Genomic DNA, 27,951 nt, shown 5'->3' with positions numbered 1-27,951 from the left:
TAGTGTTTTGTTTCAACTGCTCTTAAAATATTCATTAAATCTCTGTAAATCATATCATATGTCACCTAATTATTTCATCATTCCTGTTTAATATTGTATTCTTGACTTTATTATAAATTCTGTACAGCACAGCTTTTCATACTCCCCCTTGGTTTTCCATGAGATAATGACCACTGGGGCACTGAACACATAGTAGGTGCCTATAAATACTTACTGTCTGATAATTTATTACCTCAATATTCAAGTTTGTATCTCCTACATGTGGTCAACAACTTCCCCAAGACCTTTTCCCGGATTTGTCGAGTCTTTACACAATAAACTATGGGGTTCATTAGGGGTGGCAGCAACAGGAATATATCTGCAATAAGGATTACAATGAGGGGGCTTTTGTGTTGGGCAAAGCGGTGCATGGCAGCCAGGGTGATGATGGGTACATAGAAAATGAGCACAGCACAGATGTGGCAGACACAGGTATTGAGGGCCTTAAGTCTCTCTGCCAGAGATGCAATGTTGAGTACAGTCTTTAAGATCAGCATGTAAGAGAGAACAATTAATGCCAAGTCCAGCATAGTCCAGAGAGCAACAAAGAAGCCATAGATCACATTGATCTTGTTGTCAGAGCAGGCCAGCTTCATGGTATCCTGATGCAGACAGTATGAGTGAGAAAGGAGATTCTTCTGACAATATTTTAGCCTCCTTAGAGTGAAGGGGAATGGAAGAACTAAGAGAAGGCTCCTGATGGCTAAAATCAGTCCCATTTTAGCAACTCTGTTGTTAGTGAGGAGAGAAACATATCTCAGGGGATTGTGAATGGCAAGAAAACGATCCAAAGACATGACCAGAAGCACTGAAGATTCCATGACAGTAAATCCATGGATGAAAAATTCTTGAGCAAAGCAGGCATTGTGTGAAATTTCCATGGCATTAAACAAGAAAATTCTCAGCATGGTAGGAAGGGAGGAAAATGACAGGCCCAGGTCAGAGATGGCCAACATAGCAAGAAAATAATACATGGGCTCATGAAGTGAGGGCTCTGTCTTTATGATAAAGAGAATGGTACTGTTGCCCATGATGGCAACCAGGTACATGAGGCAAATGGGGATGGAGATCCAGATGTGGGCATGTTCCAGTCCTGGGATTCCAATCAAAAGAAAAAGCTGGACTTCAGAGTTATTGAAAATAGACATGAGTGGAAATATGAGCTCTTTATCCAGATCTGAAATCACATAAACAAAAAGTCACACTTTTAGATAAAACTCAGAGTAGTATGGATAAGTAGTTCATGTATGTACTGTATTTAGGGACATATTTTTTCCATTCTATTAATAAAATGCAATTTTCAATATTTCTTAAAAGTCCATAAACATGTTTATGTTCTCCAACATGGGAATTTCACTTACAACAATTTATCCTAAGGTGGTAGTTTTCCAATATTTTTATCTAAATATGAAAATTATTTCAAAACAGAGCTGCTTTGATTAAGTCAGTGACAGGCACTTAGAATCTTTCCCTCTATTTTCCCACATGATCTTCAGTAGTTCTCTCCTGGTTTTATGACAAAATCCCTAACTTCTTGGAAGAAAGTTTAAAAATAATAGTATAAGAAAATAATCAGAGATCCTTGAAAACACCTACACTATGGTAAATAAGTATTAAATGCTAGAAAGTACATGTAGAGATTAAGTTTTACAATTTTGAGGTAGGTATTTATTATCTATATTTTATATGTGAGTTTAAACACCAATCTAGGTTCAATAAAGCACAAACATAAAAATGTTAATATTGATTGTACAATTTTTTTTTCCAAAAGAAGTGGGAGAAAAAGAGCACAGATACACCCTTGGCGGTTATGTATCCTTATTGTCTTCATGTTTGTACTCCTTCATGAAATGTATAGTTCCTAGCTCAAGCACCTATGAGCCACACTTCAGGTTATCATTTTATTATCTCAAGGGAAAGTGTTGAAGCCATACAATAATATCATGGGCTTGTTAATCTTAGCTCTCTTGAGCAAATTATCTTACATTTTATCTCTGAGCAAATTAGGAAAAGAAATTCTAAGTGAAAAAAAATTCAAATAACTCCATTTCTCTTTGTAATGTAAAATGTTTAAATTTGCCTATATATTAAATTAAACCCTGATTTTATTGTTAGGGTCTCTTTTAAGGAGTTAACATTATATTATCAAAGGTAAATATACAAGCTTTTGACATTTTCAATTTTTTTGAGTTCATGATATATCAATGTTAAATAATCAGTATAAATTACTGGAAAAACACACACATCTAAGTTAACCATCATAAATCCCATCTATATTTCATAAGACTGATGAATACATGCATAAATAAATAGAAATTTATTTATAATTTAAAATGCAAATATAAAAGACTAAGTTGCAAAAATAAAAGGAGAGGCCACAGAAAGCAAGAGTTCATATGAGTTGTTAACCTCACTCCAGAATTTTTTTAATTCAAATTGTATAGAAGAAAAATCATCACTGTACAATGGAAAATGCATGGACAATGAAGATTTTGGGGATCCTCTAAATTAAAGCTTGATTGTAAATTAAAATTGTATTTTATAATTCTTTAGAAAATAACCAAGAAAAATGTAATACATAACAAGCAGACCTTGACTGATATTTAATATTTTAAGGGTACTGTATACACAGATCTGTTTTTTTTAGCTTGGGAACTGCCTCTGCAAATGGAGTTTGTCATGACTTTTTATCTCTTATCATGTCAGCAAACCAAATGCCAAGCCCAAAGAAGTTATATTTTAGATGGTAGCAGATTTTCAAGTACCATGAAAATCACTCTGTATATAAGCTGTCAGAATGCCTATTTAACAAATTTTATTCTAAACCCTCTTTCCCAGGAGTCATAAGAAAAGTTCTCATTTTCACAAACACTTAATTTTTATTTTATTTATTTTATTTTCATCTTTGGCAGATGGATATTGCCTTAGTTCTTCCAGGGAATATTTCTGTCATGCATATTTATTATGGTAGTTTCTACACTGTTTTATAATGTATTGTTTTTATGTATCTCTACCCAACACAATCCCACTACCGCCATATATACTGATTGCCAAATACTGCAAAGCATAGATAAGAATTTATTTATATTCATATATCTGTCATCAACATAGTTTCTCAGCAAACATGCAAGGAATGTATGTGAGTGGAAAAAAATGTAAGACATGTAGAATCATTTCTTAGTGCCTTCTCCCTTTCTTCTATGATAGTACCCAAGGAATAAATATGCTCACTCTACTCACCAACATTTTCAGTGGTAAACTTGACATTACACAAAGTGAGCTTTTGAACATGGAGTCTGAACTTCAGGAGAAATAACCCTATAGAGCTGTCAGGTCAGAAATATTGACATGAAGTTGGTATCTGAATTCATGAAAGTAGATGATATCACCCAGGAAAATGAACAAAACACAAAATTTAAATTTCAGTTAGAATTGTGAGGAGTAGCAAGATTGTTCAGAGCATCTTGCCCAATCCATCAATATGGGAGAAAATCTAGGAGAGTGGATGGAGTGGGTAACAAAGGAGAGAGCATTCCAATAAGGATAGCCACCAGATCTAACATCACCCAGATCTCTTAGAATTTCCATTTCTTAAGTTAAAGAAATCAGCCCTCAAGTCTGTTGCAAAAACATCTAGGTATAAATTTCAGCTTGGCACTGAATTTGGATAAGCTGCTTAGGCCTCCAAGCAGATATTTGCTCTTCTGTTAAATACTGTAGAAAACAGTATCTATCTAAAATAGTAATTTTATATACTATTATAAATGATTTAACATAATTAAGATAATCAGTCAATAGCAGTGCTAATTAATTATTTCAACAAAAATTCCCTAAAAAATCATTCCCACGTCAAGTCCTTGATTGCCTTAAAAGGGATTTTTTTCCTCTTTTAATTGACAATACGAGTTACTTTTATTTCTCATACTATCAAGTAAATGGGACTCTACTGCTATCAGAGTTAATAAAATCCTTTTTAACCTTCAGACCATGCAATCCTATCCCCTTTACACACACACACACACACACACACACACACACACACCCACTTCCTCTTCCTCCCCATAGTCATTTCTTCAGAAGTAAACTGTTTAACAAAGCCATAGGTTTAAGTTTTCAAAGGGATTTTCAGCTACTAGCACCTACCAAAACTGGATATTCAATATGTCAATATGCTCAATATGTCTCAACTTTGACTTCCACCTTATATAGATGTACCTATTCCTCTTTCCCTTGGGGTTGTAGACTTTTGGGAGAAATAGAAATCAGCCTGCTCCCTGGGATCTCTGAATGAGTTTACAGAGAAAGTGTTGGGCTGAATGTGTTAACTCTTTGGTATCCAGGATCCCCAGCTGGAGCTAGAGATGAGGTGTAATGCAAAGCAATGGGAAAACCACTCAAGTGAGAGGTAGAAATCACATTGATCGAGAAAGCTTGACATGTAGCATTCATAGAGATTATGTAATATAGTTAAGAGAGCAAAATATTTTAATTTCAGTTTGAGGTCAGACTACTTTATTTATTTCACCTCAGCTTAATTAGCCACAAAATGGAAATCATAATACACAAGTATCAAATATTCATGCAAGCATCTTACAAACTACAGAATAGCTTACTAATTATTCCATTTATTCCTTTGAATGTTTGGCAAATGCCATTGAAAAAGCATTGAAATAGACATGTCCTGTCACTTAGTGCTGGATTTCCAACCAGGTATCCCAAAATTACATGCCTTCTATACAAAGTCTATATTGCATTCACTAGAAGTTATTTAAATGATATCTTTTGGGTTTCACTATATCTTTATAATTATACAAGTCCTATATTGTTGTTCAATATCTAAATTAAGTAATATTTACTGAAGGTTATGAAGTGATATGATATTTTGATGATAATTTAAGTAAATATACTAATGTGTGTGTGTGTGTGTGTGTGTGTGTGTGTGTGTGGCTCAGTGGCATGGCTCAGTGGTTGAGCATCAACCTATGAACCAGGAGGTCACGGTTCAATTCCCAGTCAGACCATATGCCCTGGTTGCAGGCTCCATCCTCAGTGTGAGGTGTGCAGGAGGCAGCCAATTAATGATTTTTTTCTCATCATTGATGTTTCTATCTCTCTCTCCCTCTCCCTCTCTAATATATATATATATATATATATATATATATATATATATATATACACACACATACATATAACTTTCTCTTACTTAAGAGAAAGTTTGGTCTGAATAATGCAGTTAGATCATATATTACTAATAAACAATAATATATTTGATAAAATTCATAAGTGTAATTTAAAAATTTATAGCCAGGCTTAAATACAAGATACACATCTCTGTGAATAAGAAAGGAACAGAAATTCAAAACATTGAGCAGAGATAAGCCTACTCATTGCTGGGTTTCATGTCTGGATAAGACAATCAATTATCATCTGAAAAATGAGAATAAACATTCTCCATGAGATATGAGAGCATCTGAACCAAAATGACTTCTTAAAAATCAGAATGGGCCATTCTAGAGGATATTTTTGCTGTCCATCCTATCTTCTTGTGACTTAACAGTTTATTATAAAACAGCCAGACTTCCAACTGTCAATATCTGCTTCCTTTTAAGTTAGAGCCTCGATAGGTAGGCTCTGCCTTATACACAACATTGCAAGTGCTTGAAATTCAAAAGAAATGAGCAAAGCTATAACAGAGAAGATAAAACAGATGGGACAATGAAGAAACAAAACAATGATGGACATAAAATAAATGTATCAATAATTATATTAAATATACTTGATTAAAGACCTCGATTATAAAACAGCACTTGTCACACTGAATTAAAAGGCATGCTGATTATAAAATTTGCACATGAACTATAATGACACAGGTTAAAAGTAAAAAGATATGTCATGTATGCAGAAGATATGCCATACATACCAACATATATGGTGAATGTAGCCATATTATTATCAGAGCATATGAAATTTAAAGCAAGCCATGTCACCAAATAAAAAGGGAGAGATTTTGCAAAGATAAAAGAACTCATAGCAACCTTAATGCTTTACATGTAATAGGAAAGTTTCAAAAAACACAAAGAAAAAGTAACAGAACTAAAAAAAAAAGACAAATTCATAATCAGATTTGGATATTTTAGCACTTTCCTCTGTCGAATGCTACTTGGTTACATATGTAAGTAAAAATCATTTGAGCTGGTCACTTCAGATTTCTGCATCATACCATAAGTAAATTATATTTTAATAATAAAGGGGGAAATCGTGATTGATTATAAGGGAATAAAAAGAAACAAGATGGTGAACCTAAACTAAAGTGTCAATTTATTTGGAATGAAATGATTTCTTGGTAGGTTCCGCTGCTTTCCCTAATCTCTGGGGCAGGGCAGGTTCTCCTTGATATGTTCAGGACTCCACAATCTGAGTTAAAACTATGGTCCTGAACCAGGCCCTCTACTGGGAATTTCTTGGATATTCCTTAGGGAAATAACTTCTTTAGAGAAGGCCGCAGAGCTGGAGGAGTCGGTGTCCCATGAGTGCAAAGCTCAGAAGACAGCTCCAGGAGTCTGGGACCTATAAATAAAGGTCTTGGGCACAGAAGCTGAGAAGCCTCTAGCCTACTGTCATTTCTCTTTCCCTTGGTGGTGAAATGGTAAGTTCAGCAGGACCCTAACATAATAGTCTTATAATGTGTCTGTCTCCTGAAGTGTGTGTGAAACATGAGTACTCTAAGAACCGGGACTTAGAGAGGACTCTGAATAAGGCTGACTGTCTGAAAGCTTCCATAGTTTTTATATAGGAGGGACTTATTTTTTTTAATGTTTAGTTGCATGAAGGAACGAAGGGAACTTTTTCTTTGGGCTATGTTTGCCTGAGAAGAAGAGAGTTTAACTTAAATTTGGGGAAGAAACTACGAACATTTAAAATGCACTAAGTCTCCTTTTGGCCACCCATTGTCACTACTCACTTCACCCATCTATGGTTAAAAAGTATCCATTATTCATGCACAGTTAGACAAAATGCTAGATAGAGTCAGAACTCTATGTGAGATAGAGAAAACTAGTCTGATGAAAGGCTGCATTTTATCTGCCTAACCAAAGAATTGGAAGTCAGACCATGGATAACCATCTTAGCCACTAGACTAAAATCAGAGGAGAAGGCTATAGTCTGAGAAGTGAGAACAAATAATATGACATTATGATCTCAAGTTATTAGAACTTTGGACTAGAAACAAGGGAGCAACTTAGTTATGCAATTGGAAAGGAAGTAATATAGGAGCTGTATACAGTGGAGTGGCATTCTGCGGGAGCGTAAGACACAACTAGGTTTGAATCCAGTTCTATCTCTTACGAGTTGTTGCTTTCTTTCCTAACTTATAGAGCAGAGATAATAATAGCACTTGCTCTGAGAATTAAATAAAAGTATGTATAGAAAGAGTTTAAGATACCATTCATCTGAGAAAGTATCCCTGAATTTTAATTCTTATCAGTAACAAAAATTTGAGGTTTTCTTTCACAACAATCAATTTACTTAAGAAATATTTGAGTAATTTTTCTACATAAGACACCATTCTTGAGAAATGCATTGGGTCCTTTTTAACAATAACTATTGCTAGTAGGATGTTTATTAGCAATAAACATTTTAAGGATAAGAGATATAGTTGGCAAATCCCTCTAGGGATTTGCCAACTATATCTCTTATCCTTAAAATAATTCTGCTATTTTACTACTTCCTGTGCATCAGTAAGGCTATAAGGCCTCACAGATAAATATCTGTTTTCAAGGTCACATAAAAAGTAGAGCAAACATTTTGAAAACGGAACTGACTGCTAAAATTGTCTAACACAATGTCTGCACACAGTAATCCCAGCCAATGTTCTCTTTTTCCCTACTTTTAAAAATATCTACCTCCCCCTCACCCCCACCCTGTTAAGAGCTATCTCTTATCTTCCTCACCTCTGGATCTGGCTGAACAGGTATTGATTATGCCCCTTTGCTTTTACTGTTTCACAGCTACTTGCTGGATTTTGCTATCAACAATTTCTATGGGCCATTTATCTCCCTTCTGATGACATTTTTTCAGAAATGAAATTGAAATGTCTGGTGTTAATTAAAATAGCTCCAGAGGTAAAGCATTGAAACTGGCTGTGTAATACAGTTCAAGGCTTCAGGGTACCTTCATATTAATGTTACTTATTAAATCTCTAATTATTTCTATGTCCTCCATTATAATGCAGTCTCCTTGTGATTTATTCCATTTTTAAACACATTAAGTAATACAAGATAGAAAGCATGGTATAATTAAAAAGCTTAAAATCAAATGACATCATTCAAAACTTATGTCTGTTAATAATAATATGTAGGGTTTTTTTTTCAATAAATTAGTTAATCTCTCTGTGCTTCATTTTCAAATTTGGAAAACAGGAATAATAGTACCATGTAGTGATTAAATAAAATAACAAATATAAAACATCCAGCACAATGCAATAAAGGTTAATATTCACCCCTTGTTTCCCTCATTTCCCTATTTCCTATTTCAATCCACTCTAATTTTTTCCTCTCTTCTCCAAAACTAAGCATCTGGGAATAAGACGAATTATCCTATCTATCTATCTTTGAAGTGATTTATTTATTTATGTATTTACTAATGACATAATGACATATGCAAAGGCTAATGAGTTATCCTGATAATTGTATTTTTAATTTTATGTATTTATTTATTGTACTTGTATTGAATTAATTTAATATTTTATAAAGAAAAATTTTAAACTAATGCTAAACTTACAATATTCTAAATTGTATTTACGAAATACAAAAAATAGTCCGGGCTGGTGTGGCTCTGTGGTTGAGCATCAACCTATGAATCAGGAGGCCACAGTTTGACTCCCTATTCTGGCACATTTCCAGGTTGAGCTCAACCCCCAGTAGGGGGCATGCAGGGGACAGCGGATCAATGATTCTCTTTCATCATTGATGTTTCTATCTATCCTTCTCCCTTCCTCTCTGAAATCAATAAAATATATATTTTAAAAATAATAAATAAAAATAAAATACAAAAAAATAATTTTGTTACATCCATAAATACAGATAGTGTTTTAATAAAGATATTTACTTATTTATTTTATCTAATAAATGTTATTGAGAGTTTACTATATATATCCTAATAAACAAAAATTTAAAAATTTAAAGGGAGTCTACCATCTTTGTCTTCACTGCAGCTGGAGTGCCGCTCTTGTAGATCCCTTCGTGCCCACCCCCCCCCCCACCCTCCCTCTCATAGCAGGCATCTTGCCCTGCCCAGCCGCTCCGCTGGAGCGGCTGGGCAGTGGGGCCACCACCATCTTTGTCCTTCTAATTTGCATGTTCCCTCCTGATTGGCTGGTGGGTGTCATGGAGGTACAGTCAATTTGCATCTTTCTCTTTTATTAGTATAGATTGTTCATGATGAACTTAATTCCACAAAGAGAAACCTCTCAAAGGTACATAGTTAACTCAGTTGTCCGTGAAAAAAAAGTTCTATAGTTATAGAATATCTATTTATTTTATGGTGTCAAAAGAAAATAGATTTAGAGAATACCAATCTCCCTCATCACCAACAGTCCAGTTGACTAAACCACATTATGACAGTCTGTGTTAGACTGTAGACAGAGTTCAAGAACCCCTTCTCTCCTCCCATGCTCAAGGATAGAGAGCACTACTGCTATTGATAGTCATTTTTAAGAACATTTTGTCTGCTTCCATACAAAAACATGGGATTTTTCACTGTACTTAAGGAGAGGGTTAACAGTGAAGCTCACATGACCTACTTTCTGTACTTTCTTGGTACTGCTTCCTGTGGAGAAATTGTGAGTAAAATCACCTTTGGAAGCTCCAGGCTTGGCCTGAAAATTGTTTGGAGCAAAAAAACTCTAGAAATTGGAGAAACCATTTATTATTGGCTCTCTTAAAATCTAATTCCTGCAGTTTGCTTTTTTAAAATTGCTTTTACCATGTTTTATTTGTTTGTATATTTTTTTATTGATTTCAGAAAGGAAGGAAGAGGGAGAGAGAGATAGAAACATCAATAATGAGGAGAATCATTGATTGGCTGCCTCCTGCATGTCCCCAACTAGAGATCAAGCCCGCAACCCAGACATGTGCCCTTGATAGGACTCAAACCTGGAACCCTTCAGTCTGCAGGCCCATGCTCTATCCACTGAGCCAAACCAGCTAGGGCTTTTTTTTTTTTTTTTTAAGTTCTAGTCTCACTCAGAACCAAACAAAAAGAATTACCTTGTAAAACTTTTTCATTGGATTGGGGACAGGGAGGGGCAAAGCCTAATAGTAAAGGGGGAATTTATTTTTATGTAGTTTTTTTTTTTCCTGAGGACCTTGTGGAGAAGTGTGATTGATCAAGACACTACTTATATTTGTGGTTGTCTTTGTCAATAAACATTATCTGTCTCTATTATCAATTGTCTGTTTAGAAGAAATATCTCATTCTTTATTCTTTAATGTGAGAAATGTCTCAAAATTGTATTTCTTTTTTGTTTATGTCTCAGACAGAAGTGCTGAAAGGATGTGAGATGAGCATAATAGATTCATGTTGAAAGTGTCCTTTCAGATCTGGAAATATTTTCCAACTGATGTATCATGCACATTATCAATTCCTCTAACACTGAGATCCCCACCTTCTTTCTGATTGGAATCCCAGGACTGGAGCATGCTCATGTATGGATCTCTATTCCCATCTGCCTCATGTATCTGGTGGCCATCCTTGGCAACTGTGGCGTCCTCTTTGTGATCAGGACAGAACCCTCACTCCAAGCACCCATGTACTATTTCCTCTCCATGTTGGCTATCTCTGACCTGGGCCTGTCCCTCTCATCCCTCCCCACTATGCTGAGAACCTTTGTTTTCAATGCTACCGGAATTTCCCCAAATGCCTGCTTTGCTCAAGAATTCCTTATCCATGGGTTCATGGATATGGAGTCCTCAGTGCTCCTGGTTATGTCTTTTGACCGCTTTCTGGCCATACGCAACCCTCTGAGATACAGCTCTATCCTCACCAATGCCAGAGTTGCCAAGCTGTGCCTGGTGTTTTTCCTAAAAAGCCTGCTCTTAGTGCTCCCATTTCCTTTCGCTCTCAAAAGCTTGACATATTGTAAGAAACACCTGCTTTCTCACTCCTATTGTCTCCATCAGGATGTCATGAACCTGGCCTGCTCTGACAACACAATTGACTTTTTCTATGGTTTTTTTGTTGCCCTCTGTATGATGTTAGACAGTGTGTTCATTGCTGTGTCATATGTATTCATCCTGAAGACTGTGATGGGAATTGGATCCCATAAGGAACGGCTCAAAGCCCTCAACACCTGCGTCTCCCACATCTGCGCTGTGCTCATCTTCTATGTGCCCATCACCTCTTTGGCCTTTATACACCGCTTTGGCAGACACAAGTCCCAAAGTGCCACGATCCTCGCTGCTGACATTTTCTTGCTAGTGCCACCTCTGATGAACCCCATTGTATACTGTGTCAAGACACGGCAAATTCGTGAGAAGATTCTAGGGAAATTTGGTACAAAATAAAGGTATGGGGGAAAATGAGGCAGGGACAGCCAGGATCAGAGACTAAAATAATACCTTTCTAAAAAAGTATTATGGGTGATTTATTATTATGTTTCTTAATCATTCTTACAATCAGCACAATACACGGACTGGGCACTGAGATCTGTGAACTTGGGATTGATGTGGGCAATTGACAGGTATATCTGCAATATCATTAAAATCATTAATTAGTACACTGATATAGAATCTTAGATACAATGTTTACAGCATAAGGATAAACATACTTGGAAGTAAAGAATGTACACCTTTATAGAGAATGAATATCAAAGAAGCTAGAAGCTAAAGGATGTTACCCCAATCCAGTTACTGATTTTCTTTCAGGGAGCCTTCAAATATGTTGTATTTGTTGAGGGGTCTGCAGTCAATTTAATGCAAATTCTTGATCTCCCATTTAAGTGAAAGAAATTTGTTATCAAATATGAGTTGGTTTAAGATTTTCTTTCTTTGCTCTTTCCTTAATAATCAAATGGGAACCACCGGTGATTCTTTTTAAGTTAAAAGAATCACTGGTCATTCCCATTTGAATTATGACAAATAAACTCCCTCTTTACAACAGACCATCTTTTTTCTGTATACAACAGATTTCCAAAAAGGTATAGTTACTAAAAGGGGCACAGAGGGACTACATCACTACTGGAGAGAAATAGGAAAGTAACAGTACAGAAAATGTTAAAGCATTTATGTTATTGATTACTCTAAAATATATGTTCTAAATAATGACTCTCATGCTTGTTCAGGTACTTGTTATTTTGAATTATGATATTTTCAATTACACTAAACAAGCTATAAATCATTTTATACTAGTGGAAAATATGATAATATGAAACTGTATTCATGCATATATGGTTCTATTATAAAAAGATAAATAGCAAACTGAAGATGAATGGCTATCTCAAATGATTTTCTGTAAAGTTTATCTGTTTCTTGTTCATGTTATTTGTAAGTACTTCAGAGCGGACAAAGGTATAAAAGATAAACTTTAGAATAAGTCAATCAACCCTTAAAAATTTTGTATTGTGTATTGGGAGAAAACCATTGGTAATAAATTTCAATGTTTTACTGTCTAAGGTGAACTCACAAATAATATTATTTCCATTTAAAAATTATTTTGAAGAAGTTCTCTGATTAATAAATATTCTTATACATTTTGTGTTTCCAGGTGAGTTCAACTGAGTTCTTATTGTTCAATAACTGAACCTGTCTAGAACTGTAGCCTAATCCAGGAAGGGAGGGACAATCTTTTGCACCTCCTCCCAGGTTGTTTCAAATTGTGCTCTAATTGCTAGTTCACATATCTGTCTCTTTTACTTGCACTCTGTTTTTTCAAAAGAACTGTACACATCAAGTGTGTTGGCATAGCTCCAGTACTTGTGCAGTGTATATCAATGACACGTTTCCCAACTTGTTTAGGAAAAAAACAGTAAAAACAACAAAAAGCCTTTGACAATTCAGAATATGATGATAAATTACAAGCATACAAACATTTGGAATGATAGAAAACTATTGCCAAGATCAGTAGGCAGTAATTAACAGTCTTTAAGTCAAAAGAGCTACCCTGAAAAACAGTTCATGTCCTATTTATGCGCGCGCGCACACACACACACACACACACACACACACAAAACAGACAAAAAAAAGCAAACAGGTTGTCATGAAAGAAATATGGAGGAATACTAATCTTCCTTCTAGTATTTGTTCTTCAACTCAGAAATTCAAATCTTTACAAGCCAGAAACAGCCCATGTCAGAAGATGTCAATAGACGTTATTTCTGGATCAGAAGAGTGAAGAGGCTAAAGTTTATTTATTTTCCTCAATTATAATATAGGTTTAATGCATTTTTCAATCAAGCTTCCAGTAACATTTTATTGAGAACTTACCAAAATAATTCTAAAACTAGGTTTACAAGAGGAACTGGAGAATATAAAATTTAAAAAAAATAAAAACTATAATAAATTTCATATGATAGTGACATTTATTAAACAGTATAAAATTGTGAGTAGTTTGCTCAACAAATTAATAGGAAAAATAAAGAAATAGATCAAACACACTACAATATACTATGTATAATATGAAATAATATCTATTTAAGGGCTATCAAACAACATTGAAAATAGATTGATTATTCAAATAATACTGGTAGAAAAAATTACACCTATTTTAAAAACCATGTTTGTGTCTGATCTTTTATCCACACAAAAATTAACTAAAATAAATTAATAATTAAATACAAAAGTAATTTTTAAATAAATAAGATATACACTTGAGTATTCACTATTATCCCAATTTTTAAATGTAGATGTATGTGCATATGTATTGACTTAATAAAGAGATTAGATCATATTCTATGTAATCTCTCAATAGTATTATGAGTAATTTCTGAAAATATGTAATACTTTTCTCAGTTTCTCAATATATTCACAAAAATTTAATGAAATACATTACAGGATGAGGCAAAAGTAGGTTACAGTTGTGAGTACACAAAGCGTAGTTTATTCTTGTGTTATTAGTAATTATTGTATTATTTTCTATACAAACAAATGTAAACCTACTTTTGTCCAACCTGCATATATGTGGATAATATATATGCATATATGTTACATTAGCAATTAGAACAACCTCTAAACATATTAAATACATTCCTTGAAATAACAATAAAGGACAAATTCATGTTCTATTAACAATTACTATAGAAAATCTTTTTGTTTTGAGCAAGTGAGTTGCATTTTGAGACTGATGTGAAAAGTATTATTTAGAACAATGAAAGATTAACATACATAATGCAGATTACTTTATACATTGATTATCACAAAACTGGAAGAATGATTGCACATTTCTACAATTTTTTATCTTATAATTTTTCATACTTTAAAAAGACACTACAACCCTTGAAGGATTACTCTATATTCAAACACAGCTATATTTCTGAAGTGAAATGTGTGAATATTCACTCAATACTGAATAAATAATGACCATAATTATATTCACACTAGAGGCCCGGTGCACGAAATTCGTGCATGGGGTTGTGTCTGTCCCTCAGCCCAGCCTGCACCCTCTCCAATCTGGGACCGCTCAAGGGATGTCTGACTGCCCATTTAGGCCTGATCCCGAAACAGGCAGTTGGACATCCCTCTCACAATCCAGGACTGCTGGCTCCCAACCACTCGCCTGCCTGCCTGCCTGATTGCCCCTAACTGCCCTCCCCTGCCAGCCTGGTCACCCCTAACTGCCCTCCCCTGCAGGCCTGGTCCTCCCCCAACTGTCCTCCCCTGCAAGCCTAGTTCCCTCCAACTGCCCTCTCCTGCAGGCCTGGTCCCCCCAAACTGTCCTCCCTCCCCTGCAGGCCTGGTCCCCCCACAACTGCCCTCTCCTGCAGGCCTGGTTGCCCCCAACTGCACTCCTCTGCAGGCTTGATTGCCCTCAACTGCCTTGTCTTGTAGGCCTGCTCCCTCCCAACAGCCCTCCCCTGCTGGCCATCTTGTGGTGGCCATCTTGTGTCCACATGGGGGTGGCCATCTTTCATCACATGGGGGCGGCCATCTTGTGTGTTGGAGTGATGGTAAATTTGCATATTACTCTTTTATTAGATAGGATCAGTCTGTCTTAGCTTTTGCTGCCAATAAGTTTTAGCAACAAACTTAAGAAAAAAAATTTAAGTGTTTTTCCAGATGTTTTTAAATTTATAAATTGTGAATAGCTATGGATCTTAAAACAAGCAAACAAACAAACTTTCACAAAGGTCTTCCAAAGGAGCAATTAAGGAGCCATTGATATTCATAAGAACTGATGAGGTCAAGTTTGGCTGGTTAGATCAGGGTGTGGTGTGGGATTTCTACTCACACAGATTGATTTCAGGATCAGTCTCCATTGTTATGTGATGTTCTCTTCTCTCCTGTTTCCTAGTTCATCTCCACTGGCCATTCTTTGCTTCAGTACAAGTCCTTTTCCCTCTCTAAGCACAGCAAGACCTGGGCTTATACTCATGAATATTGAGAAATATTTGGCATTTTATATCATCCCCTAAAGTCCTCAGAGAATACCATGTCACCTAATCTAGCACTTCTAACATGCTCAATTCTATGACAGTTCTCTTCTCTCCATCCCCATGCCTCTAATTCTTAGCTAAATCACATATTCAAAATTCTCATCGAAATTCACAAATTCTCTGAAGTCTCTTTTCTTTAATTTGTTTTATTCTGGGCTTACTAAGGGACAATGTGACTAAGAAAACATTTTCTGTCCTTAATCTGAGCTCTGGAACAAGATATCTAGAAATCAGATGCATCTTGTGACTCTTGAACTTTGGCATAGCAGTCATGTTTTATCCTGTTGAGAGGGATAGAACCAAATAAACATTTATTTGGAAGTAATATGAGAATGAAGACCTGAAATTTGAAATACAAAACTGTGATATAATGGAATACAAAGACTTCCCACGAAGTGCATGATGCCAAGAGACATTCCGGTGGCAATGCTGGCCTTGAATTCTGAAAAACTGAATTTTATTCCCAGTTGCACTAGTTTCTGTATGATCCTGCACTACTTAGTCTCCACTTAAAATACTGGCTTCTGCCACACACTTTTGTGTATGGGACACAACACCAGGGAGATATCAAAAGTACCTGAATATGTTGGCTAAAAGGGAAATCACACAAACAATTTTAACTAGAAATAATATGTGATATTGTTGTTAATGATTAGAGAAAAGAGGTTTGGGCAGAGTAAAGTCAAAAAGTTTTCAGTGTTTAAGTTGAACAGAAAGCTTGAACAGAAAGCTTGAACCAAACAAACCAAAAGTTTGGGAGTGGTAGTCCCAGTTGGCCAGGAGTAAGAAGTTGATGTAGGGGCGGAGACAAGTGTCTTAGATCATAATACCTGCTTGGTTCCTTAGGCTCAGACATGAATTATCTCAAGGAAACAATTATCAAAATAATTATCAGAGTTTCATAACTCAGTGTATGCAAGACAAGTTCTCCCAACATTCTATCATCCCTATCCAGAAGTTACTTCTTCACAAAACAAATAAAGGTCATTTGAAGATTTCCCATTAAAAAATATCAGTCACTATGAAATTCTACAGTGACAAGAGTAGTAAAAGTTTGAGAAGGCTAACAGCTCAACCCAAGAAAAGGCGAAGAGATAAAAGGTATAGTCCTGGAGTAAAGGGACTATGGAATCAGAATCAGAACTGTTTTAAAATATCTAGGCAATGAGGAAAATAATAAGGCAATGTGTGATCTTATATATTGAATTCATTGGAGGTGTAATAAAGAGCAATTGAAACTGAAAATTTCACTTTTACTAAGGAGAAAGGGGATTAAAGAAAAGATAGAGGTTCAGGGAATGCATTTGTAAAGAAACAGAGCTCTCTAGAGGTGACTCTAGGAACTGAAAAGTGTGCAACAATGTCCTACAGTTTTAAATCACAAATTTCTATGTACATGCCTTTGCACACACCTGTAACTTTTTCATTTACCAGCTCAAGATAAAAATCTGTATTGCCCCCTAGGAAATTTGACTACAGAAATAAATGATTTTGTTCAACTGAATGTAAAAAATAAAATTGTCATTTATTTGTTTTCTGTTTAAAAATTACCATTTTTAAGCATAAGTTAAATTGTTCAGCTGAAATAAAATGATCTAATTGTTCTTTAATTGCTTAGGAGTCCATGTAATTGTTTTAAATATTTGAGTAACATATACATAAATAATTTGGTTTTGAATTGCAATGGTTTTAAAAAACTTTTTGATAAGCTTTGGGGAAAATTATTTTCTTCTTTCTGTTCCAATAATTTAATTGAAACTGCCTCAGTAACCAAAATGCCTGAGGATGAGATGAACCCAAATCCCTTCCCTTAAATATGATTTACGTACCAGCAATTTTTCCCCTTCAATTCTACCCACCTCTAAGACTCCTCACATTGGGTCCCCGTGAACCTTTAGATTGGAGCAGCTGGAGCACAGCCTGGCGGATGGTCTTGGTCTTCAAGCTATAAATTACAGGATTCAGGACAGGTGGTAAGAGCAAGTACACATTGGCCAAAATGCTACAGACCACCTTAGGGGTGGAGTTGAGGATGCGGTGTGTAATGGACAGGCTGATCATTGGCACATAAAAAACAGTGACAGCACAGAGGTGACAGACACAAGTGCTGAGAGCTTTTTGTTGCTTCTTAGGGGCTACAATGTTCAGGACAGTACGGAGAATTAAGGCATAAGAGAAAAGAATGAACAATAAGTCAGTGCCACACAGGTAGAGCTGAAGAAACATGCCCAAAAAGCTGCTGATCCAGGGGTTGGAATATGAATATTTTATCACATCTGGGTGGTAGCAAAATGGGTGGGAAAGCTCCTGGCCTCCGTGGAAAGAAATACTCTTCAAGACTAGAGTCATGGAAAAGAGAAAAATTACTTGTCGTAGGCAGATGACCAGTCCAATCACCATAATCATCATGTGTGTGAGGACAGTGGCATACTTCAGTGGGTTACAGATGGCCATGAAGCGGTCAAAGGCCATGGCTGTCAGCACCGAGGACTCCAAGAAAGAGAAGGCATGTACAAAGAGCATTTGAATGAGGCAAGCTTTAAAGCTGATCTCCCTGGAATGAAACCAAAGAACCCCAAGCACAGTGGGGAGGGTTGAAATGGTCAGACCTAGATCAACAACTGACAGCATGGAGAGGAAATAGTACATGGGCTTGTGGAGACTATGCTCAACAATGATGACAAACAGGATCATGCTGTTTCCCAAGAGGGCAATGGTATACAGGCAGCAGACTGGGATAGAGATCCAGATGTGAGCCACTTCCAGCCCAGGGAACGCAGTGAGGAGGAAGTTTGAAGAAGATAATGTGGTGTTATTGAAAATTACCATGGTGGGTTGAGGATTCACTCTGAAAAGGGAGCAAAAATGAGATTGTTTGTCATACTGAGCCTTTTTGCAATCCATGACTCTTTTATAAACTTCAAATCATAAATTATTTCTCTGTATCCAAACCCCCAATTTAACTACGGTACCTATAACATCATTCCCTTGTATCTTTAATTTTTCTTGTCAGAATCTGGCCTCATTTTTTTTCCCTCTACCCTTTCCCAATTACAGCCATCAAACTCTCTAGGATCATCCTCACCCTACTGCCCAGACAAGCCCTGATCTGAAACAGACAATGTTTATAGACATATATCACACATATGCACACACACTTACAGAACAACAATGACAACCAATGGATCTCTGTATTAAGTCTCCAAACTATATAAGTTGCTCCAGAAATAATGGAGAAGTACGTAAGAGCCACGAGGTACTTATAATAGCAAACTCTGTGATGTCCTTGCTGGAAGTTATTCTGGGATGTTGTAGCCAGAGGTATCCTTATACCTGAATCATCAGTCAGCTTCTCCTAGTAGACTCTACTAAAAATATCCTTTTGTATCAGGGATTCTTTATTCCTTTTTCTGTAATTCCCGTCTTCCCCACTCCACATGCATATGAGACTTAGATTCATCTTGCACTCTAATTCTTTTTCTCTTTACTAGAACCACTGAAATAATGGGTCTTGTCTCCTTTATTCCATTTTACACCTTGGGGTATTTGTTTCTACCATGTGACTTTGAGCCAACCCATAGTGAGTTGACTGCCCTGTGAATCCTGTGAAAAATTTCAAACAGTATTCTGGAATATATGACTTGAGGTGTCCTAATCTAGGCATAGTAGGTAAAACACCATATGAAAGGCATGGGAACACAGCAACATGTGATGAATGACTTTGTAAAAAGCATGACTGGGATAGAAATAGGAACTAATACCTAAAAGGGAGTCATTTAGGGACAGGTAGGCATTACAAAGATGAGGTGACATTACAAATGAGAGTATCAAATAGTTCACTATGTGGAAAAAGTCCACAGAATGATAGCTGCAAAGAAAATAGAGATGGTGTCAAAAAGGAGGCATAATCTGTAATCCATATTTAAGATGACCATTACAATTCTATTCAGGACTTGTTCACTGAGTGTTGGTGTCATCTTGATGAATTTTTAAATTTTTACTTAAGACATTTAGTCTTCAAAAGACAGTTAACAAGGAGTGATACACCTAGCCCACTTGTTCTGTGGATTTGGCCAGCCATAGTATTCTTATTTTTCAGTTATCTAGGTTTTCTGCTTTTTTGCCTGAGTAGATACAAGGAATTTGCATCTGAATAGATATAAGGAATTCACTAGTAACAGACACTGCCAGTTGTTATATAAGAACAAATATGAGGGATTGTTAGTAATTTTCTCCCCTTCCTTCAGTCTACTGAAGATAGTGATAGAAATAATCAGTATTACTCCAAAGGGGGAAAATAGACTAATTGCTCTTTCAGGTATAATATTTAGTATTATTATATTATACATGGCTGAGATATAACACTAAGAATCAGGAAAACTAGTACCAAATGAGATGTGGATTAGAATGCTGGATTAAATCAATCACTCAGACTCATAATGACTATATTGATGCCAGTTACTGTGAGGATGGCCAGAGAGACAAAAATGAGTAAAGAATAGTTTCTGTATTCTAAAGTCTCTCAACCTAATGGAATGTATAGTGTGAGAAGTCAAGGCAAAATATTCATGCAAGGCAATTACTACATGGGAAAATGAGGGAAGACTAGTCAGACAAGAAAGCAGAAGGCTATTAAGATTTCTGTTTCATTCTTCTTCCTCTCAATCTGAAAAACATATATATACAGTATTAAGAGTGAATCTATCTTCTTCTTTGTGATAACAATTCAGGAATCTCTCTGCAATGCAAAATCACTCAATCTATTCACTCTTCTCCAAAGGTTCTTTATGTATGCTGTTTATACCACTAAAATCTTACTGCCTGATCACATTTCTTTCTTCCTCTAAAATGCTAGCTTTCTGGGAACATAAAACATACGTGTTAATTTTTATATTTTCTCCAGAGATAAGCACAGTTATTGCTACATGATAAAAACTGGAATAATCTAATTTATAGTAGAAGTATTGATGGATGGATAAATGATAATTGAACAGAGATGGATAAAGACTAAATGAGAAAACTACAGATTGAGCCTGGAAGTTTTGCAGGAAAGATGAGCCTCAGGGAAAACATTTCCCCAGACACCAGGGAACATAGGAGAGCAATTTTCCTCTCATTGATTGAGAGAAAAAGGGGAGGTAGATTAAAAGAAAAAGAAAAGAATTAAGATCCTTTGTATATGTCAACATTTGATAACCACCTTATATATAATTTTATATAATCCAGGGGGAAATTATATAGATATATTTCTCCTATTTTAAAGAAAGGATCCCATAAGGTAAAATAGTATTTCAAAGGTAAAAGAGTTAGATACAGATTCAAAATGCAACCCAGATTTACTAACTCCAAAGTTCCTTATTTTTTATTAAACCATAGAACATTAGAGAAGCCAGACTGATGGGAGAAGCTAAACAGTTGGATAATATGATTTCATTATTTTAAAATACAAGACTTGCTTATATTTTATTAAATATTTATATGATTTGGAGAAGGAATGAAAAAATAAGTAAAAGGAAGAAATGTGTCCTCATAGCTTATTTTTAAAAGAATATTTGTGGAGTCAGTCCTTTTATGTTTAGGAGAATATTTGAATGTTTGCATATGTTTGTATTGTGGGTCTCTGTGTACTGGTGCATGTAGAAAGGAGCTTCAGAATAGAAGAGTAATTAAGAGATAAAGTAGATAATCATTATCCTCTGCTCTTTAAATTATATCTCATAAAGGCAAGAAGATGACCCTGGATGATGTGAGGGTTAAGAGGAGAAGAGACAATGGCTCATTTTGCTGGTAAAGAACTTGTTTTGTATGAAATGCAGATAGGTGGACAGGAGAAGGAATTGAGCTCCTTCTCCTCCAGACCCAGTAACCTCAGACCCTCTGGGACCAGTTGTAAGACAAAATTTGTGCCTCAGTTCATCAAGGTTTTCTCTGCATTGGCCACTAATCAGAAGAATAGGCGAGAGCTTTCTATCTTCAGTTCTCCCTCTGAATGGCAAGGAAGATGGTAATATCTTCCAATTAATATACAGAAGGCTAGATTAAATGAAGATAGAACCCACCCAACTCAATAACTAAGTGATCCAAAGGTTAACATCCCTACTTTCTGGCATCAATAATGATATAGACCCATCCTTTTCATTTATAAGTCCCCATCAAATGTTTACTTCTCAACACTGAAATTTATTTTTTCCAAAATCTGGTACCTGCCCTGACAGCTCCAGGTCATGCTAACCTGGAACTTACCCTCTCTTTCTAAGTCTCTGCACCGCTTCATGCTTGTATCTTTTATTTGACTCTCAATAATGAGGCATGGCTGAGATTAGTAACTTTTATATGCAAGTGTCATCTCCTTTATCTGCCTGAAGTGTGAGTCCCTTGAAAGTTTGGGCAAACCTGTTGTTTTTCCTCTCAGTACAAGCTACTGAAGTAGGATATGGAATAATAGAAACCTTCAATTAATAATGTTGACTGATTGCTGAATAATATTGACCTCAGACAGAGGGTCCTATTTCTTTTCCTCTTTCTTCCTTTATTTCCCTTATGTCTTCCATAACCCTATCTCAATTTCATCCAGGCTCCATTACATCCCTTTTTTTCCATCCCATCTTACTTGTATCTTCTATCATTTAATCAATTACACCCTTCCCTCCTTCTAGCATTCCTCGTTCTTTAACCCCTCTCCTCCCAAACCTTTCCATTTATGCATTCTTTTTACCTGCTCACATCAGTGGGAAACACCACCAACTTCTCTTCATTCCCATCACAGAACAGGAACTAAACTGGCTTCCAAGGGTGTGAGCTTTATAGGCAGCTCAGTAGAGTCACCGGGCAACAGAGAGCTATTTTCATTCATGAGTGAGTTGGAGCAAAGAGTTACCAAACCCTTATGAGCATGTTCCTCTACAACAGCTCAGACATATTTTCCTGACACAGGTTCAAACCCTGCTCAGGGGCCCAAATAAATCTCATACATCAGAGCCCTCCTGGCCCTGGAGGCTGACAGTAATGAGCACTTCAAAAACTGCCTGCCTGGATCAGGTAACTATAACCATTCCTCTTCACCCTGCCTTAGGCTACAGATTCTAAGCCAGGGAGGCTCCCTGAATGTCAGAGAGGGATCAGGAGTGTGCAAGAAGAGTCACCCCTCAAATTATTTTTGCTCTAATTTGTACTTTTCCTATCAGGTGTCATTGTTCCCTTGGCCATTGCCAAGTCCCTCCTCTTATACCGGTACCTCTCCTAAGAAGCCATCCTATTAACTAAGTCATATCTGTAGCCCACCTCCACTTCTAAGCTGAATTAAACTAGTGTTTGATAGTTATGAAAGATTGTATGTTTCTAGAGTTTTATCCATTTCACCCAGGTTGTCCAATTTCTTGGCATATAGTTGTTCATATTATTTTCTTACAATCCTTTGTATTTCTGTAATGTCACTTGTTACTTCATTCATTTCTGATTTTATTTATTTTGGTCTTCTCTCTTTTTTTCTTGATGAGTCTGGTTAAAGGTTTGTCAATCTTGTTTTTCTTTTCAAAGAACCAGCTCTTGGTTTCATTGCTCTTTTCTATCTTTTTTTTAAGTCTCTATATCATTTATTTCCACTCTAATCTTTATTGTTTTCTCCCTTCTACTTACTCTGGGCTATGTTTTTTGTTGTTTTTTCTAGTTCTTTTAGGTGTAGGGTTAGATTGTTTATTTGAGATTTTTCTTGCTTCTTGAGGTAGGCACTGTGAAAACAGTAAGGAGCCTCCTCAAAAAATTAAAAATGGAATTGCCTTTAGACCCAAAGATTTTACTTCTAGTAATATATCTGAAGAAACCCAAAACACTAATTTGAAAAAATATATGCACTACTATGTTCATTGCAGCATTATTTATAATAGCCAAGATCTGGAAACAGTTTAAGTGCTCATCAGTAGATGAGTGAATAAAAAAGCTTTGGTACAATTACACAATGAAATTCTACTCAGCCATAAAAAAGAAGGAAATCTTACCTTTTACAACAGCATGGATCAGCCTGGAGAGTATTAAGCTAAGTGGAATAAGCGAGTCAGAGAAAGACTAATATCATATGATCTCACTTATATGTGGAATCTAACAAACAAAATAGAAACAGAAGCATAGATATGTAGAACAGACTGACAGCTGAGGAGGGGCATTGGGGAGGTGGGTGAAAAATATATATATACACTAATAAAAGGGTAATATGGTAATTAGACCGGACATCTTCTGGACATCCTTCTGGACAAAGCCACAGTGGTGGGGGCTGAGGCAGAGGCAGTTAGGGGCTGGGCGATCAGGCAGGCAGAGGAGAACAGTTAAGGGTGATCAGGCAAGTAGGCAGAATGGTTAGGGGCGATCAGGCAGGCAGGCAGGTGAGTGATTAGGAGCCAGCGGTCCTGGATTGCAAGAGGGATGTCCGAGGGGTCCCGGATTGCAGAGGGTGCCGGCCAGGCTGAGGGACCCCCCTGTGCACAAATTTCATGCACCGGGCCTCTAGCATATATATATATATATATATATATATATATATATATATATAAAATTATACATAGAACAGACAACAGTATGGTGCTATCCAGAGGGAAAGGTGGAGGGGGTTGGAAGGAAATGGAAGAAGGAAAAGTGGGGATAAATGGGGATGGAAAGAGACTTTGCTTATGTTGATGGACTCATGATGCAGTGTACCAATGATATTTTGTTGAGTTGTATACTTGAAACCTGTATGGTTTTGTTAACCAATGTCACCCTATAAATTCAATAAAAAATAAAATAAATAATCTAGTGCTTGATAAGTTCATACCAAAAATTGTACTGTACCCTTTAAAAACATTGTATTTATTCATTGTCAAGCTTATGGGTTAAGTATTACTAGTATTCTCCAAAATTTTGCAGTTGAGAAAATTGAAACTCAGAGAGGTTTTAAATAACTTTATTTACCTAAAAGTTAGCAAGTTCCAGAGCTGATATTTAAACCCATGTCTATCTTATTCCAAAACTCTTTCTTGATCTTAACCAATATTGCTATACTACATTCTGTGGGCAACTGCTTCCGCTCAAAAATTCAGGTACTATGATTGTAATACCTGGTCTTCAACTTATCCATGCTATGGATGTCTTGATTCCCAATTGCATGCCCACAACTGGTTTAAGCCTCATTTGACCAAAATTTACTCTCCCAATAGGTACTGAATAAATAATCTTGACCATAATAATTACTGACTTTTTATCCTCCTTAAAACATTTTCCAATCCATATTCTCACTGAACAAAGCTGCCTATCCCAATGAGTATCTAGACAGACTAAGTAACTTCGTAAAGTTACATAATAAGTAATGTTCAGATTAATGTACTATAAATGCCACCACTTTTCACTGGTTCCCAATAAAAAAAGATGAGTGCCTCTGGAAATTTTAAATGCTTAATCCCTTCACCTTTTCTTCACCCATCCCCTAACATTAAATGAAACAAAGAGGTTAAAAAACATGAGATCAATCTTGATACAGTTTTCACTTATTCTTTAATTCCAAAAATATATATTGAGTGTTTTCCATTTGTTCTGAACTGTATTGAATACTTGGGATAGACTGAAGTGAAATAAAAAGGATCCCTGTTCTTATAAAGTATATAGAGTAGCAGGAAAAATATGCTGCTATGCAATTATACTACAGTGTGAGAAACTCTAATATAATAAAAGGCATGTCACTTTTGGACTGAGGTGGTGTTGAAACTAATATCTAAAATATATAGAGAGGTTCTTAGTCTTCTAGCTCACTGAATGCACCATGTTCTCATATTCTTCACATGCTTTCTTTCTAATATTTTTCTCACTTGTTTCTAGCCCATTGCACATACACACCTTACATTTATTAAAAATATTCAAAAACATATAAATAAACACAAAAGGCAAAAGAAAATAATCTATGCCCATCATTGAATACCAGAGGATTATAATAAAGCAGAAACAATCTGGAAATTTTTATTTTCTTTTTATTTACTGTTGACACTTAACAGATGTCCCTCATTTTCTCCCCTTTGCCCATCTCTACCCTGCCCCCATCCCCCAAGTTGTTAAACAATAGCATAGCATACAATGGAGTACTACTCAGCAATACAAAGAAATTAATTACCAATATACACAACACATATGTGAATTTCAAGTGCATTATGCTAAGCTACACATGGAAGACTACATACTTTGGGGTTTCATGACACCCTGGACGAAGTATAGGCATGGGGAACAAATTAGTGCCTGCCAAGGATTAGATATGGATAGAAGGGGTAGCATGAGGTAATTTGGGGAAGTAATATAATTTTTTGGTTTCTTGTGTCAGTGATGGTTTCATGACTTCTATGTGTCTGTCAAAGCTTATAGAACTCTATACCAAAAAGAGTAAATTTTATTGTATACAAGTGTTGAAAATGTTTTTATTCATCATTTTGAGGATGGAAAGTTTCTATTTTTAGCAAACTAATATAAATTCTTTATTTCAGCAAAACCATTAGGCAATGGCATTCATAACCCATTAGATTTGTACCGTTTGATAGAGTGGCTACGAGCTACATGTAACTATTTAAACTTACATTTAGTTAATTAAAATATTCAAATTCAGGTCATCGGTCACACTAGCAAAGTTTCAAGTGCTCAAAAGCCATGTACAGTGGTTACTGTATTCAACAACAAAGATTTAGACCATTTCCATCACTGCAGGGATTTCTACTGGCCATTGCTAAATTTTATACTCTTCTCTGACTTCTGTGCAGTTGCACAGAAATAGTAGATGCCATTAAGGGCCAATCCTGCCCCCACAGAACATTCAGATAATCCTCTGCCTGATCTGCTTGGTTCTAACATTGTACATGACAGGATTGAGCACAGAAGGGAGCAACAGATAGATAATGGCCATGAGTGTGTGTACTACTGGTTACAAATGCTTTCCAAATCAGTGAATCAGAGTCACAGATAAGGGAGAGGCAGGTATTGAGAATTTTGAATCTCTCTTCCTGGGAAGCAATGCCCAATACTGCCTGGAGGGTTCGAATGTAAGAGACCAAAAAGATCAAGGCATCTAATACAATGGAGACGATCATAGCTAGCAGACCATAGATCTATTGACACGGGTGTCAGCACAGACAAGCCTCATGGCATTCTGATGAAGGCAGTATGCATGACATAGGACATAGGAGTGGCAGAAAGGTAGCCTTCTGATGAGGAAAGGCACAGGGAGCACAGCCACAACACTCCGTAGCAGGACTGCTGCCCCAGTGTTGCTGATGACTGCATAAGTGAGAATAGCAGCATAGTGCAAAGGGAAGCGAATAGCCACAAAACGATCAAAGGCCATGGGGCCACCACAACACTTACTCCACTTCCTCAAAGCTGTGGATAAAGAACATCTGAGTGATGCAGGCATCAAGTGAAAGGCAGAGATCCATGGTGGCTAACATAGCCAGAAAATAATACATGGGCTCATGAAGACTTTGTTCAACTTTGATGACAACAAAGATGATGGCATTACCCAAGACTGCGGTATTATAAAGAAAACTGAGGGGCAAGGTCATCCAGAAGTCCTTCTCTGGCATTCCTGAAATCCCAGTTAAGGTGAAGCTCTGGTGGTTAACAGTAGTTTGATTGAGTGGTAACATAGTGCAATAGAAGTTAGAATCAGTGGCAGTAATATTAAGATGGTAGTCATAAGAGAAAATGACTTATATATTATTTGAACATACCTGTGTCCACAGTCTGATATAAAAACAAATGGCTCTGCCCCATGAAGCAATATTTCTACCACTGAAGCAATGTTTCTAATATTTCTATTACTGAACATCATATATTAAAATACCTAGGAGAAAAACAACAACCTTCAATCAACACCTCATTCAATGTGGATATAATTCATCTGGAAACATCAAGGAGTTAGTTGTCTTGCTTCTTTGCTAAGGAAGAATTTGACATTGTACATTTATATGGGTAATGAATACTGATGCCAATAATTACACAGAAAATATTAGCAAGCACAAACATGACATACGGATGCTCATAAACACAGATATGCAGGTGTGTACAAATGTGTGTATCTTGATTATGATCTTAAATTGTTGGAACTTAGACATGATCTTCTCTGGGACTCAATTTTTCTACCTGCATGATGTAGGACAGACAAAGGAGAAATATATTCTTTAAGAACTTTAAAACTCTGACCTTCTTCATTCCTAGGAGTATATGGATACTAAAAAGACCTGAGCATGCAGCAGATAGTGGAGGGAGAA

The 27,951-nt window shown here is 36.2% G+C and overlaps 2 protein-coding genes and 1 pseudogene across 3 annotated transcripts; 1 reads left to right on the top strand and 2 right to left on the bottom strand.

The window, feature by feature from the left end:
• Positions 1-233: 233 nt before the first annotated feature.
• LOC308233650 (olfactory receptor 51H1-like) lies at positions 234-27,327 on the bottom strand (annotated as a pseudogene). The gene is made up of 2 exons: positions 26,671-27,327; positions 234-482 (listed from the first exon to the last, which is right to left on the bottom strand). The product of its transcript is annotated as an olfactory receptor 51H1-like (transcript).
• Positions 10,665-11,600, top strand: LOC308233405 (olfactory receptor 51A7-like; the record flags this gene model as incomplete). Its single annotated transcript, XM_080640336.1, has 1 exon — positions 10,665-11,600. One exon carries the CDS (start codon positions 10,665-10,667, stop codon positions 11,598-11,600), a length of 936 nt encoding a protein of 311 aa, XP_080496462.1.
• Positions 17,534-18,529, bottom strand: OR51T1 (olfactory receptor family 51 subfamily T member 1; the record flags this gene model as incomplete). Its single annotated transcript, XM_080640346.1, has 1 exon — positions 17,534-18,529. The coding sequence occupies exon 1, from the start codon at positions 18,509-18,511 to the stop codon at positions 17,534-17,536; it is 978 nt and encodes a 325-aa protein (XP_080496472.1). The 5' UTR covers positions 18,512-18,529.
• Positions 27,328-27,951: the final 624 nt, after the last annotated feature.

The sequence above is a fragment of the Plecotus auritus genome, assembly GCF_963455305.1.
Source record: "Plecotus auritus genome assembly, chromosome: 9".
Lineage (NCBI taxonomy): Eukaryota > Metazoa > Chordata > Mammalia > Chiroptera > Vespertilionidae > Plecotus > Plecotus auritus.
The sequence above is the reverse complement of the archived record's forward strand: the minus strand, read 5'-3'. Positions and strand labels throughout refer to the sequence as shown.